The 14,176-nt window shown below is 44.1% G+C and overlaps 1 protein-coding gene across 37 annotated transcripts in view; it reads right to left on the bottom strand.

The window, feature by feature from the left end:
* Positions 1-14,176, bottom strand: part of BIN1 (bridging integrator 1) — a 114,548-nt gene that overhangs the window by 41,978 nt on the left and 58,394 nt on the right. For 19 of the 37 annotated variants that reach the window (XM_083489690.1, XM_083489702.1, XM_083489700.1 and 16 more), the window contains exon 6: positions 7,101-7,208. In XM_083489690.1, the coding sequence (XP_083345816.1) occupies positions 7,101-7,208 (108 nt within the window). Of the gene's footprint in view, positions 1-5,074; positions 5,168-7,100; positions 7,209-14,176 lie in introns of all 37 variants that reach the window. The other 18 variants (XM_083489704.1, XM_083489686.1, XM_083489673.1 and 15 more) reach the window with 1 other exon arrangement.

Below are 14,176 nucleotides of genomic sequence, written 5' to 3'. Positions count from 1 at the left end.
TTTCTGCATGGCCTTTCACTCCTCCCCAGTAGTGATGAGAATGCCAATGTGTAGCTGCAGATTCTAGGAAACTGGTACTCTAGGAAAGTGGTGGATACTGCAATAATTGTCCGAGTGTGAATCTGAAATTATTAGGCAATTGGCACCATCAGAGCTATCACTGGCACAGTTATAATGCATCTGTTTCATAAATGTAATTTGGTGCAGCAAAAAGCCTAGCACAGCTGGGATAAACAATGAATCTCGAGTCTTATCTATTCAGCAGCTTGTGTTAACAGGAAAAAAATGCAAGCAACTTACTCATACTCCACCACAAGAGCAAAAATGTCACAATGCCACAAGCCTCTATAGATCACTTATAGAAAGCATCATTGTCATGGACTGAACCTCTGGATATTTGTATTGTCAAAGGAGGCTTGTATTCTGGACTTCCTGTCCTTGCCAACAAATACAAGGGAGATTGCAGTGGTCTAGGATGCTAATATAAAAAATAAACTTTTAGTTGCTAAAACATAGATTATATTAGTAATAGTAGTAGTAGTATTTCTTACACAAGGTGTTTACTATAAAGCTAGCCTGAATCAATGATTTAATTAATTTACTCTTGCTCTTGGCAGACAGACAGAAGCAAAAGACAGATCTATCTTTATGTTGAGAAAACTAAATTAAATTCTGTTTAGGGGTTGCTAAATCGATCAGAAGTAGGATTATGGTTTGAAAGTCTGCTAACTTTAGCAGTCTGCTAAATAGTTTTGTCTCTTAGTACTGTACTAAACTGCTTCTATACTCTTGCCAGGTAGAACCATTTGTGCTTGACAGCTCAAAGAATCAAAAAAAGCAATTGATACAAGTGTGTACTTATTATGGCATCCCAATATGCACTAACAGAGAAGCACCCTAGGCAACATTCACTCTAGAAAGAAGCAAGAAGAGAGTTGGGGGTCCAGCCAAGATTCTAGGGTTTTCCCATGAGGAGGATCACGTGGGCATCACAGAAGCAGCCACATGACATTCCCCAACCAAACATTTATATTTGCAATAATTTGCCACCTTGGAAAGCTCAAAGCAAACTGATATATAATGGAATTTGAGGCACACCTATCCACAGGGAAGACTTTGGCTCAGTGGGAGATCACCTGCTCTGCATACAAGAAGGTCCCAGTCCCAATCCCTGGCATTTCCAAGTAAGGCTGAAAGAGACCCCTGCCTGAAACACTTAAATGCCCAAATTATAATGTATACGACAGCACATAAAAGCAGTTGTCGGTCATCTGCTTTTCTTGGTTCTCCTCTGTCCAACTAATCTCTAGGAGATTAATTATTCTAGTTGCTTTTTATTGTTGTGTTGCCTTTTTAAAAATACAGGCACAGCGCTTTGTGGTCAAGAAACAGCATCCTTTAAGGCCTGCTGCTAACTATCTGAGGTCCCATCACCTTTCCAACCCAATAACCTGCTTGCAGATTTTTAACACTGGGCTTCAGAATTCAGTCAAATTTTAGACTCCAGTGTGATTTGATTAGATTTCGCCCCTATTAAGAGAGCCCCCAACTCAGCAAGATGAAATGGCAGCATATACTATCCAGCAAGCTTCAGGAGTTTGCTTGCCATATCCACTTTGAGATGTGCTGTTTCTGGGCCTGTTTCATGAAGCAAGCTTCTGTGTTGCTTCTTAGTCAGCAGCATTTCAAGTGAGTTGTAGGAAGGCAGGAATTTGCTGTCCTAAGCAGTGAGCATCAGTCTCTATCCATTGCCACCCCACCCATCACCCTCAAATCTGAACACATTCCAGAAGAGAACATGCTGCTTGAGAAGTAACTTTGTTTCTGGCGTAGCTCTCAAAAAGCTCATCTCCCACATTTATCTTTAAAGGGTCCACATTCCAAGTTTAACTGCTTGAGGAGCAAAGGGGCCTCAGTCTACGCTGAAGAATTCACTTTAAGATTCTGATTTAAGAGACTTAAATGATAGCAGAAAGCAGGAAAGATCTGTGGAATGTTGTCCAACGCATGGGTCAGTAGCTGACAGGCTTAAGATGTTGCACAAACTGAGGCAATTTGTACATGAAGAAGTAGCACTAAATCAGATCTTGAATCCTGTCAACAGCCTGCTAAGTATCACCTGATACAGCAAAGTGGGCAGTTTTACACACACACACACACCCCAGCCCAGCAAGAAGCAAAGGGAATCCTTTTGATCGTGGTTTTAAACATTACATCAGAGGAAGATCTCTAGTAAACCAAGAAGCTGGTAACTCAATTAAAGATTTGGAAGTCTCTGTTTTGAGGTCTTTACAGTTCACTGAAGCCAGACTGTTCTGACTAGGCCAAGCCTAAAGATATATTTTGCAGCTTTTCACACACCTAGTAAAACATAAAATCCCCAATCCCCAAACCAAAAAATGCATGGAGAGCTATTTCTAGAAGCTGCCCCCATACTTTTCAGCAGCCTCCTATAAAGGTATGAGTAGCCAAATGCTAGCTTTTGTGGTAGGGGTAGCTAACCATTTAAAGACAGAGAGCTGCACTGACCCATGGTCAGCCCTCTGAAGGTGGGTGGAATATAAAAACAGGCATTACCGAAGAGTGGGTGTGCCCCTTCTATTTTCAAGGACAAGTTGTGGGGCACGACAACCTTTTGTCACAACAGAATCACAGCAAGGGACCAGTCAGAGGGAAAATGGACAAAGCAGGGGCTTGGAGGACCATTGATTTGTAAGCTTCTTGGTATCACAGTAGGGAACCTATGGGTGCTCTGTGTGTGTGTAAGAGAGATTGGGGAGGGGCAAAGAAAAAACTATGGCCCACAGGCTACAGGTTAGCCACCACTACTTTACTGTATACACAAATGTACATGGATGAAACTCCAAATTTTAAGTAACAATTAACTCAGTGACCAGCCCCTTGTGAACATACAAGAAATGTGGTTCCTTCCAGCCAAGCTAATGAGCTATTGTCCTCCAGTCCTTTAAGAGAGTATTTGTTTTCTTTCCTCTGTTGCTCAGTTCCTCATCTGCCAGTTGCATCATCTATCTTCCCCTCCCCACTCCCAGGAATGCCTTGTGCCAGAAGGGTTTCCAATAAGGAGGCTGAAGTTTCCCTCTCCTTTGACAAGTTGGTGTCCAGTGACTTTCATTAGTTTATTACAGAACTCCTTTCCAAACTAGTCCATGAATCTTAAGGATTATTGCCAGGATTTCATTATAATGGCAACTGTCCCCCCCCCCCCTTCTGGAAAACTAGAAGCTAGAAAAAGCTTCAGAGTTCAGTCCTGTTTCTAATCCACTGCAGAAGGAGTGGAAATATGTACAAGCCCTTCTAGAGCTTGCTCCAGATCCAGTTACAAAACCTCTGGACTTCAGAGAGAGCTGAATTATAAAATAAGATGTATGATAGCCATCTTCAAATATCTGGAAGCTTGTCATATAGATGAAGTAAATTTGTTGCTCCAGACAGTAGGAGCCAAAACACAAAGTAGAAAGGAGCCAAAACAAAAGACAAAGTAGAAAATTAATGACCTATCTGACAATAAAACAGATTCCCTTGGAAAGTGGTGAATTCTCCTTTATTAGAAGTTTTACCGTATTTTTCGTCCCATAGGACGCTCCGTCCCATAGGATGCACCTAGTTTTTTGGGGGGGAAATAAAGGCGGCAGGCTGCTATCCGCAGCGTGGGGAGCTTTGCGGGGAACTCCTGCAAGGCTCCCCACGCTGCGGATGTCTGCCGGGCGCGGGGGGCGCTCTGCTTCAGAGCAGCTCGCGCTGGGCAGCAGGCTGCTATTCGCAGCGTGGGGAGCCCTGCGGGGAACTCCTGCAGGGCTGCCTAGGCTGCGGATGTGTTCCTGTGCACCGACCCCTCTTGCTCTCCAAGCTTCAGCAAAAGCCTGCATTCGCCCCATAGGACGCACCCAGATTTCCCCTTCATTTTTGCAGGGGGGAAAGTGCATCCTATAGGGCGGAAAAATACGGTAATTGCCACCCATACAAGAGGCTGCAGGAGTAGAATTCCTAGAATGACAGGGGGTGAACTAGAAAATCTTGGAGGTGCCTTTGCAACTCTAAAATCTATAAAAGGGAAGCAGGAACTGACAAAGGATATTGCAGGCAATCTAAGAAAGGGAGACTCAGGAAAAGGGACTCTCTTTGCCACAGCTTGTCACATGCTTAGACCAAATGAGCCAGAAGGGAGGCAAGAAGAGAGGTTGCAGAAGCATCAATGCTATCATCCCTGGGATGCTCAAGCAGAGAGAGTCTCATGAATTAATGGCCAGTTTATGGGGAAGGAGAAGAATGGCTGTAGAATGGGAACCATGGACAAAGCAACAAGAAGGTTGATGTTTCAGTGAGACCGGGGTGTTTTTGAGCATGGGAGAGCAAATGGGGAGAGGGGGTATTGCTGTGAAGTTTTTTCTGAAGATTTTTATGACAGGAAAAGCACCTGAGTGACAGGAGAAGGGAAAACTATATAAGCAACAGAAATATACATGTCACCTAAACATCAACCTTATCTCCCATCCTTCCATGTAATGTCTCAGAAACAAGAAGCACCATACCAAATATAATCAACTGGAAGCTCCATAAGCAACTCATCATTCCTGATTAACTACCACCAGCTGGCATCCATGTGTGGAGGAAATGGTCCTTAGGGCATTGGGTCTTGAGGCCAAGAAAGGGGTGGAGCTAACCCAACACCTTTCAACCTATTCTCTAACTGGTTGTCCCATAAATCTGGCTGGTGTGCAAGGCATTGTACTATACTATTGGTGGCAAATTTGTTTAACAGCAGGAATAGCCGACAAAGAAAACAAGTTTGGAAAATCACATAGTCTTTTTTTAAAAAACAACAACAACAACAACATTGCTCTAAGAATAAAATACAAGTTGGCTTGGTGTTGTCTCCTTGTATTACATTTTTATTCCAGTGTACTGAAACCTAAGTCACTTCTTTGGAGAAAAGGAGTGCCTTACAAGGATGCTTAGCAGAGTGAATGCTGCCTGAGGGTGAAGAGCACAGTAGAGGGGTTCAGCCAGGGAGAGGGCATGCAGGGTTAGAGAGCAAGGTGGGCTCGGCTGTCACCTGGTTCCGCAGCAGATTAGTCTGAGCTACGAGATGCGCTTGCAGCTTCCCCTGGCACCACTGAGGCGCAGCTTTCTCAAGCAACGAGACAGGCTGTGTGAGAGCGTTTTTCAAAACAAAGACAAGAAAACAAACGGGACAGATTTTGAGAACTTTTTTAAAAATATATATATATATCTCAAACGTTAAGAGGGTTATCAAGCCAGGCTGAGACAACAAACCCTGGCAAACAGGAGAGAAAGGAAGCATTAAGAGATAAGTCAAAGGGTGAATCCTACGTGGCATGCCAAGTCTAGCAGTAATTAATGCTCCATGGTGTGGGTCAGAAAACACCAAGGCCAGCAGAGTTTACGAGCACTCCAGCTGCAGAGAGCAACAGAGAAGAAACTGTTAGTCATTTAGACAGCAACAAAACCCAGCTTGGAGGAAGATGGATCCCCCCTCTGTGAGACACCAGCAACTTTTAAGAAAAGACAGCATTAGGAGACACCGTTATTACAGCCATGCAGATTATTCAGAATTTGCAGCATTTTTATTTTAAACGTCACATTATAAAACACAGCTGGCAAAGTCTGCTCTTTAGAGCGATTCTTGTGCCTTTAAACATCAGGTTGGTACAGAGTTGCCCCTCCTCTCTCTGTGAGTAGATCCTCACTGCCACCATGGGCATCAGATAGGAGGGCCAAGGGGCTTTGCTGCCAGCAAAATTTTCAAGGAGGGGGCTAGAGCCCCTCAATAGCCCACAGTGACATACATTTGCCATGAGTGCACACCCCATGACGTGCTCACATCACTCATGCATGCCACAAGGTGCACTCACAAGACGTGAGCACAGAAATGGTAGAACAGAGGTATAAGTCCCTGGGCTCTTGTTAATGGACCCCCTCTGAGGTGGGTGGGTGACCTTGGCAGGTGCATAACAGTGCTAACCCTTGACACTACGAATCTGCTTCACCTTTTCTTCCCTGAAGGAAAAATGGCATCGATCAATATACTCTTCACTGTAGTCACTGCAATACTGTGTACAGTTATGCAAAAGTTTACATTTCACTGAGTACAGTGGCACTTACATGTGAATATGCATAAGATTGTGTTCTGCATTGTTACATTTTTTAAAAACAGCTGATAGCAAGTATACAAGAAGGCAATAAGTATGAGAATAGAAGAATTATCCACCAGTAATTTTATGTCTATCCCTTTCAGAGCAAAAAGAACATTTATGAAGAGAAGGTGAATCGAGAAGATTTCTAAGTTTCTAAGCAGGTTTGATGCCATATTCATAAATCACCCCACATAACACCCACGATCTGCTTCATCAATAACACTTGAAGTGGCCTTTGATGGGAAAATAGAGCTGCTCCTTATTTCAAGGAGGACAATGTACCCTAGTCTCTCACCCAAGAGCATAGCTAGGGCCGGGGAACAATCTGCTGCTAGCTGACACTTCAGCCTGGTGCCAGGACATGATTGTCCAATCAGAAGAGCATGGGCTCATCCAGAAGCCCTAGATGCTTTGACAATTGAGAAGAAAAGGAGACCACCAAGGGAGGGTAGCTCCTGGAGTCATTCTCCCTGCTGAGGCTGCAAGGAACAGCCTCCATCCTTCGAAGACTTCCCTTTCTTCCTTTGCTTAATTCCTTCATCTCAGCCACGGGCACCTGTTGACATACCATCTGTGCAGTAAAGTAACAGCTTCTGCACTGCTTTTCAATCACATTTTTCAGGAATTGTGTATGTTCTACCATTTACTTTTTTGACTTGTAACAGGATACGTTCTCTGACGAAAGAAAGTTAGTTTATTTATTATGAAATGCTCTGAAAAAGGACATAGCTAGAGACATTAACATATTAATACTATACTTTCTTCTAAGAGAAAATAAATAGTAGTAGTTTCATATTTGGAAAAACAAAACCACCAACAATATCCTAAATTACTTAGTTAAGGAGAGAGAGAGAGAGGGAGGGATAGAGAGAGAGAGAGATGATTTAGGATGTCATATCTGGTCAAGGGCACTGGGCACTTTACCTTGGCAATTTTAGCATCATCTTTTTTCTTTGCAGTCTGTAGAGATTCATAATGGTGCCTGGCACTGTCGTAATCTACAAGTTTCCTTCCCCGCTTAGCAATGCGAGACTGGAAGAAGGTAGAGAGGGGAAAGAAAGGGAGAAAAATATCATTTGAACACCAGAGCCATGCTAATTAGTGGACTAATGATCTTTACAGTCGTCTACAGCTCACATACATACTGCTCAGGATGCCAACACTCTGCAGTTGTTGCAATTGTTTACACTGAAACATTCTAAAGTGGCAAGGTGGTCAGTAGAAATCAAAAGACATCCATTCAACCTTTGCCTACACAGGAGTTATTACAGAACTGGAGAGTTTTTAGAGAGGGAATTTTAGGAGGGTTTCCCTGGGGGGGGATTGTGTGTGTGTGTGTGTGTGTGTGAATACTTCAGGGTTACACAGAGTCTGATAGTACTTCTCTTTTGTGTATCAGTGGAGTGATTTTGGCTACAAACTATATAAATCTTGAGCATGGAAAGACTCCAATTAGCATTAGTATAGCAGCTTACTTAACAGGCAGTAAGCAAGGAAATTCCACTATTTAGCAAGAATGTTGTGTAATTTTCTTAGTCTTTATTTGTGCATTTTCAGTAGTAAATGTCAAGTGGGTGCTGCGTTACGGGAATTCGGTGGCTGTGGAAACGTACCGGACCCGGTCAGATTATACAATAGTAAATACAGATAAAGAACCCCCTAGTCCTCTCTCCCTGACCCCACCATTCATTGCATGTGTATATACCATTCACACAGAGGTAAGTTGTTCAACAAGATTGTTTGTAAATATTGAGATCAATTGCAGGCATTAGCCAATATCTTGCTAACATTGCTTTTAAGTATCCATTTTATTACACAATCGAGGATGATCTCCAATGGCAACTTCCCACATAAAAAATGTTCCTTGTCATTCTGCCAAGCAGAAACTCTTCTAAATCCACCCTTATATGGTCAAATGTCAAAAAAGGTTTTTGTTTATTTTTCAGGATGAAATTAAATAAATCTGACCATTCAATAATACTGAGCAAGTAATACTGAGTTGTGATTCTAAATTCATGTTAGCAATTGAAAGAGCACTAGCAGGTGTTCAGTAGTTTTTCCCACACTGAAAGTGTCTGGAAGTCAAGGAACAATCTTCAGAACACAAATTCACACCAAATGCAGCCGCTTGTCACCCCACAGACACTGAGGGAGGACATTGGCACATAAGAGAGGGGGAATCAGCTATTTGCAACAGGAGGAAAGGTCTGATTGACTCCAGGGTCCAGTAACCACCATGGGATTCAAATCCTTACTCAGCCTAACCTAGCCCAGACAGATTGGTTTTATTTTTTTGAAGCATTTGTACCTTGGCCTTTCCTTCTAAAAGGCTGGTTAAAATATTAACTACCGTATTTTTGCTCTATAAGACGCACCAGACCATAAGATGCACCTAGTTTTTGGAGGAGGAAAACAAGAAAAAAAATATTCTGAATCTGAGACGCCAGAACAGCAAGAGGGATCGCTGCACAGTGAAAGCAGCAATCCCTCTTGCTGTTCTGGCTTCTGGGATAGCTGTGCAGCCTGCATTCACTCCATAAGACGCACACACATTTCCCCTTACTTTTTAGGAGGGAAAAAGTGAGTCTTATAGAGCAAAAAATACGGTATTTAAAATATCAATTACAAAAACATCAAAACACTAAACACAATAAAACAACAACATTACACCCCCATTAGCAGTTAATCATATTATATAAGCGATAATCATCTTCCCACAGCAAAAGTGGTCCATGTTCATACATTCAGTTTCCTATTACAGTCATACCTTGGAAATTGAATGGAATCCATTCCAGAAGTCCGTTCTACTTCCAAAACGTTCAAAAACCAAATTGTGGCTTCTGATTGGCTGCAGGAAGCTACTGCTGCCAATCAGAAGCCGCAGAAGCCCCATCAGATGTTCGGGTTTCAAAAGAACGTTCACAAACCAGAACAATCACTTCCAGGTTTGCAGCATTCAGGAACCAAAACATCAAAGATCCAGGGCGTTCAGGATCCAAGGTACAACTGTACACCACTTATGATCACAAGGTGGTTCCAAACTCTAATAAACAATTTAAAACCAACATTAAAATACCGTATTTTTCGCTCTATAGGACGCACTTTTTCCCCTCCAAAAATGAAGGGGAAATGTGTGTGCGTCCTATGGAGCGAATGCAGGATCCTCGGCTTCGCCGCGAGGCGCCTGACCTGGAAGCCGGAGAAGGAAGAGAAGGGTCTCCTTCTGTTCCTTCTCCAGCTTCGCTGAAGGGCGCTGCGCCTTCTCCCTCTCTGCGCAGCACCTCTCCTGTGAAGGAGAGGCGCTGCGCAGAGAGGGAGAAGGCGCAGCGCCCCTTGAGCGGCGCGCCTGTCCAGCGAAGCCCGAGGAGGAACAGAAGGGTCTCCTTCTGTTCCTTCTCCAGCTTCGCTGAAGGGCGCTGCGCCTTCTCCCTCTCTGCGCAGAGAGAGAAGGCGCAGCGCCCCTTCAGCGACGCGCCTGTCCTGGCTTCTGCTTTAGCCCTGCACAGCCTCTTCGGGCAGGGGGAGCCTTCATCCCGCTGCCCTGAAGAGGCTTGGCGCTGTTATCCCAGAAGCCAGAACAGTCACACGGTATCACAGAAGCCAGATCCCTCTTGCTGTTCTGGCTTCTAGGGTTCAGAATAAGTTTTTCTTGTTTTCCGCCTCCCAAAACTAGGTGCACCCTATGGTCCGGTGCGCCCTATGGAGCGAAAAATACGGTAACGTCCATAGTACAATAGAGCAAGCAGATGTCAATTCATAGTTAATCTCATCCAGATTAACTTCCTCCAAACGGACATGATGAAGAGGTAATTCTTTAACGGGTGCTGAAAATATCAAATCAAATGATTGTATCAGACAGCCACTGTCTCTACTGCCTTTTCAGCATCTATTGAAGACCCTCTGTTTTCTACAAGCCTTTTGACATGGAGATTCTTATCCCAGACTCTATCTGTACTGGACTTGAACTTTGTTTTTTATATCTATTTCTATTATTCATCGATTTAAGGTGTTTCATGGGAATACACAAATGAAATAAATAAAATAAATGTGGCAAAACCCACTGAAGGTAGATTGGACATCACATTCCACAGTCAGAGGCCACCCTCTTAAATAACTGCTACACTTCTTCAAAAAGTAGGTGACAATTCAGGAACAACTGGCATGAAGTGTTATGTTTGCCAAGTCTAACAACAAACCATGTAAACACTTCAAGGAATTGCGCAGTGCCCTCTTTTAAGAACATGTGGCTTTTGTTGCATCTATTTCTCAGTCTGTCCATTGTGCACTCTCTCACCCCTTTCCTGGGCTTGCCAGACCAGCTGCAGTTCATTCATGCTTCATCCATCTCTGGTTTAATTAAATTCCCAGTACAGCACTGAATGCAGCCACTGGGCATCTTTCAAGAACTCAGCAGAATTAAAAACACCAGAACAGATTCCAGATGCTCCTAACAAGGAAGCCACTTTAAATTAAGAAGGCCTTTAAAGCCACCAGAAAGATTCGCCTACTAATATTTCAGTGGTTATGGAAAAGATGCATGTAAAACAGCTGGTATTTCACCTCTACTGTCTGAAACATCCTCAACTAATAGTAAGAAAAGCGAGTGGGATGGAGTGGAGAAACTATTGTACTTGGACAATAGAAACCTGGGTTCAGGACCCATATTAGATGAACTTGGGCAAAGTCTCAACCTGACCTATCTCAGAGGGTTGCTATGAGGATTAAAAATGGGATAACCCCATGTACACCCTCCTGAGCAAATGTGATAAATAAGATGAGGGTGGAGAGAGAGGGAGGGAGGGAGGGAGGGAGGGTGGAGAGAGAGGGAGGGAGGGAGGGGGAGAGAGATGAAACTCCATGAAATGAGGAAGCCCCTAACAGTGAAATATGACGTTTTCTCAAAACTAAGTCCCATTGTGTGCAATTGGGCCTAGTCTCAGGGAGTGTGCTGCTGCAAAGCTACAATCCTATGCACACTGAACTTTGGAACACCATGCTGAATTCAGTGAAACTTATTACTTCTAAGTAAACAACAACAAGAGTGGAAGTCCTTCCCACTATTTAGAGGAGCTCAATGAAATCTCCTTAATCAATCTTCAAGATCCTTTGGAACACCAAGGAATTAATGTAGCTTCTGCATTTCCTTAATTGAAATATAGACGTTTTAATACCCGGCAACCACCCAAGGGTGATACATTCATGCACACACTTTCCCATATCCCAGGACAGAAGGGGTCTTCTGGGTGCAAATTAACTAGAGTGTGAACTCTAAACTGAGGAGGGAGGAGCCCTCGATTTCTATATATATAGTCTGACAGCCACTGACTGTTGACAGAGTTATGAAAAGGAGGCTCTCCTGAGCTCTAAGCTGTTCCTGCTGAAGAGTTTCCAGCAAGTGGCCAACCAGGTCGGCAGAAACTTACGTATGGCACCAACTAAAGAAAAACTACAGCCACAGGTTATCCATGTAGCTGCCTGATACTAAATGGAGGAGAAAACATATAAACACAGTCTCTTTTGCAGAAAGGATTAACTGAAGGAGAAAGGGAGGGCAGCTTGCTTTTGTCTCCCTTTTGGGATTCAGCTAAGGGGGTTAAACGGGGTATCTGATTTCACTGGGAGAAAGCCAAGCTGACCTTTTCCATGTGGGAACGTAGTTACAAGTACTGCCATATGGCAAATACATCTCCTTTTTTCAACCTTCTCAAAGCCATTCAGGAATTGGGAGAGGAGCAGTCACAGGATAGAATCCAGCATTTGGGAAAGTTCTCAGGAGAGGACAGGAATTATCCCTAGCAAATGTATGCCTTTTTAAAAAAAAAAAAAAAAAACTTTTTCTCCCCCAAATAACTTTGCCAGATGCAAGCCATCCCTGAAAAGAACATGGCCAGCAATAATGGATTCCTTGTTATGATGTTTCCTTCGGGGGAGAGGGGGTATTGAAGGAAGGAGAGAAAGAATAAGGAGCAGGACCCTTCTGCTGAAACTAGATATACCTTCATACACTTACAAAAGAGGATAATTCATCCACAAATGCATTATTTATTTATTTTCAATTTTTCAAATGAACTTTCTTTAATTCACATCTATATATATTGCAGAACTGCATAAATTAAATTAAGATTTACATAGGCTTTGTTTACATAATATATTCTACACGCACAGCTTCAGCTCTTGTGATGCACAGCAAGTGATGAGCAGAATGTGCATTTTTGCACAAAATATGCACAGTCCCATGTTGGCTTTTAGGTCTTTTCATTTTTTTAAAAGAGCTTTAGGCAAATTAAAGAAAAGGTACCACTTCATTATACACGCATTATGATGATGATGATGATGATGATGATGATGTAGAAATTAAATGAGACCAAAAAAACCTGAACAGATCTTGTTCCCATGCTAATCTTATATATGCTTAAGGCCATCAGATAAATGGATCAGAGTTGGATACAGGGGGAGAAAATTATGTATCTGAAAGAGGAAACTATAAAAGAAAGTATTTGTGCATGTTACATGGGGAGGGGGAGTGTAACACAGAAGTTAACATCTGCCAGGAAATTGAGCAAGGAATCTTTTTCATCATACTGAATAGTGCTTCCTGACGCAACACACATTCTACAATGTTGGCAAACCTCTTATTGCAAATGAGATTCATCTAGCCCCCTCCTCCCTAATTCTATCTCTGGTGCTGTGCCGGTGATTTCTCCAGTGTGTCTTTTTTAATCATCCTCTGTCAAATAATGAGGAAAGAAAATGAATTTGAAATTTATAAAAAAGGACAGAGAAAACTTTAGTGAAATGCTCATGGGTGGGGGGGCAAGGCTTTTGTGGTGCTTATCTTCCCTTTTGAGGTGGTCAATCAGTGTTTGTCAGTGCTCTTTCTTTCATTCTACAAATCATCTCACCAGTGGTTGCACGCTGCAGCCTTCCCAGGTGCCCATGTCCAGAGGAAGACATCACAAGGACACTCCTCCCAACATGGGGGGCTTTATCAGATCAAGTAAGATAGGCAGCCAGGGGAGGCTGCAGAGTGCTAGAGAAATGTTTACTGGAAAGAAACTGCACAGGCACCCTCAGCCCCCGAACAACAATAAGGTAAGATCAAAACCCCACCCACACTGAAAATTCTAAGGGAATTCTGCCCTGAGAATGAAGCAGGAAAAAAAGGAAATCTGCTTCTCAGGGAAGGAAATATTTTCAGAATTTGGAGGACACATCTCAGCACAGCACTAGTTTCATGAAAAACTACAATTGTTCTGGAGGGGCTTTTACCGTATTTTTCGCCCCATAGGACACACCGGCCCATAGGACGCATCAAGCTTTGGGGGGGGGGAATAAAGGGAAAAAAATTATTCCCCCCCCCCAGTCGCTTGTGGGGCCGGCAGCGGGGAGAAGCGCTCTTCTCCCCGCAGCCCGCCTTCAGATCAGGTCCGGAGACAGCGGGAAGACGCACTGCGCCTCCCAGCTGTCCCCGGAGCTTGCGGGGCAGGCAGCGGGGAGAAGCGCTCTTCTCCCCGCCGCCCACCTTGAGATCAGGTCCGGGGACAGCGGGGAGACGCGCTGCGCTTCCCAGCTGTCCCCGGAGCTTGCGGGGCAGGCAGCGGGGAGAAGCGCTCTTCTCTCCACCGCCCACCTTCAGATCAGGTCCGGGGACAGTGGGCAGACGCGCTGTGCCTCCCCACTGTCCCCGGAGCTTGCGGGGCTGGCGGCGGGGTCTCCCCGCCGTCAGCCTCCAAACAACTTCGGGAGACAGCGGGATGGCGGCGTTCCACCTCCCTCTGTCCCCTGACCTTGTGGGGCTGGCGCTGGGGCTCTCCTGAAGCCTGGAGAGCGAGAGGGGTCGGTGCGCACCGACCCCTCTCGTTCTCCAGGCTTCAGCGAAAGCCTGCATTCGCCCCATAGGACGCACACACATTTCCCCTTCATTTTTGGAGGGGGAAAAGTGTGTCCTATAGGGCGAAAAATACGGTGCTTTCAAACATCTAGCAGAAACACTGCTCCCA

Source organism: Podarcis liolepis (genome assembly GCF_965112155.1).
Source record: "Podarcis liolepis genome assembly, chromosome: 1".
In the NCBI taxonomy this organism is placed as follows: domain Eukaryota; kingdom Metazoa; phylum Chordata; class Lepidosauria; order Squamata; family Lacertidae; genus Podarcis; species Podarcis liolepis.
The sequence above is the reverse complement of the archived record's forward strand: the minus strand, read 5'-3'. Positions and strand labels throughout refer to the sequence as shown.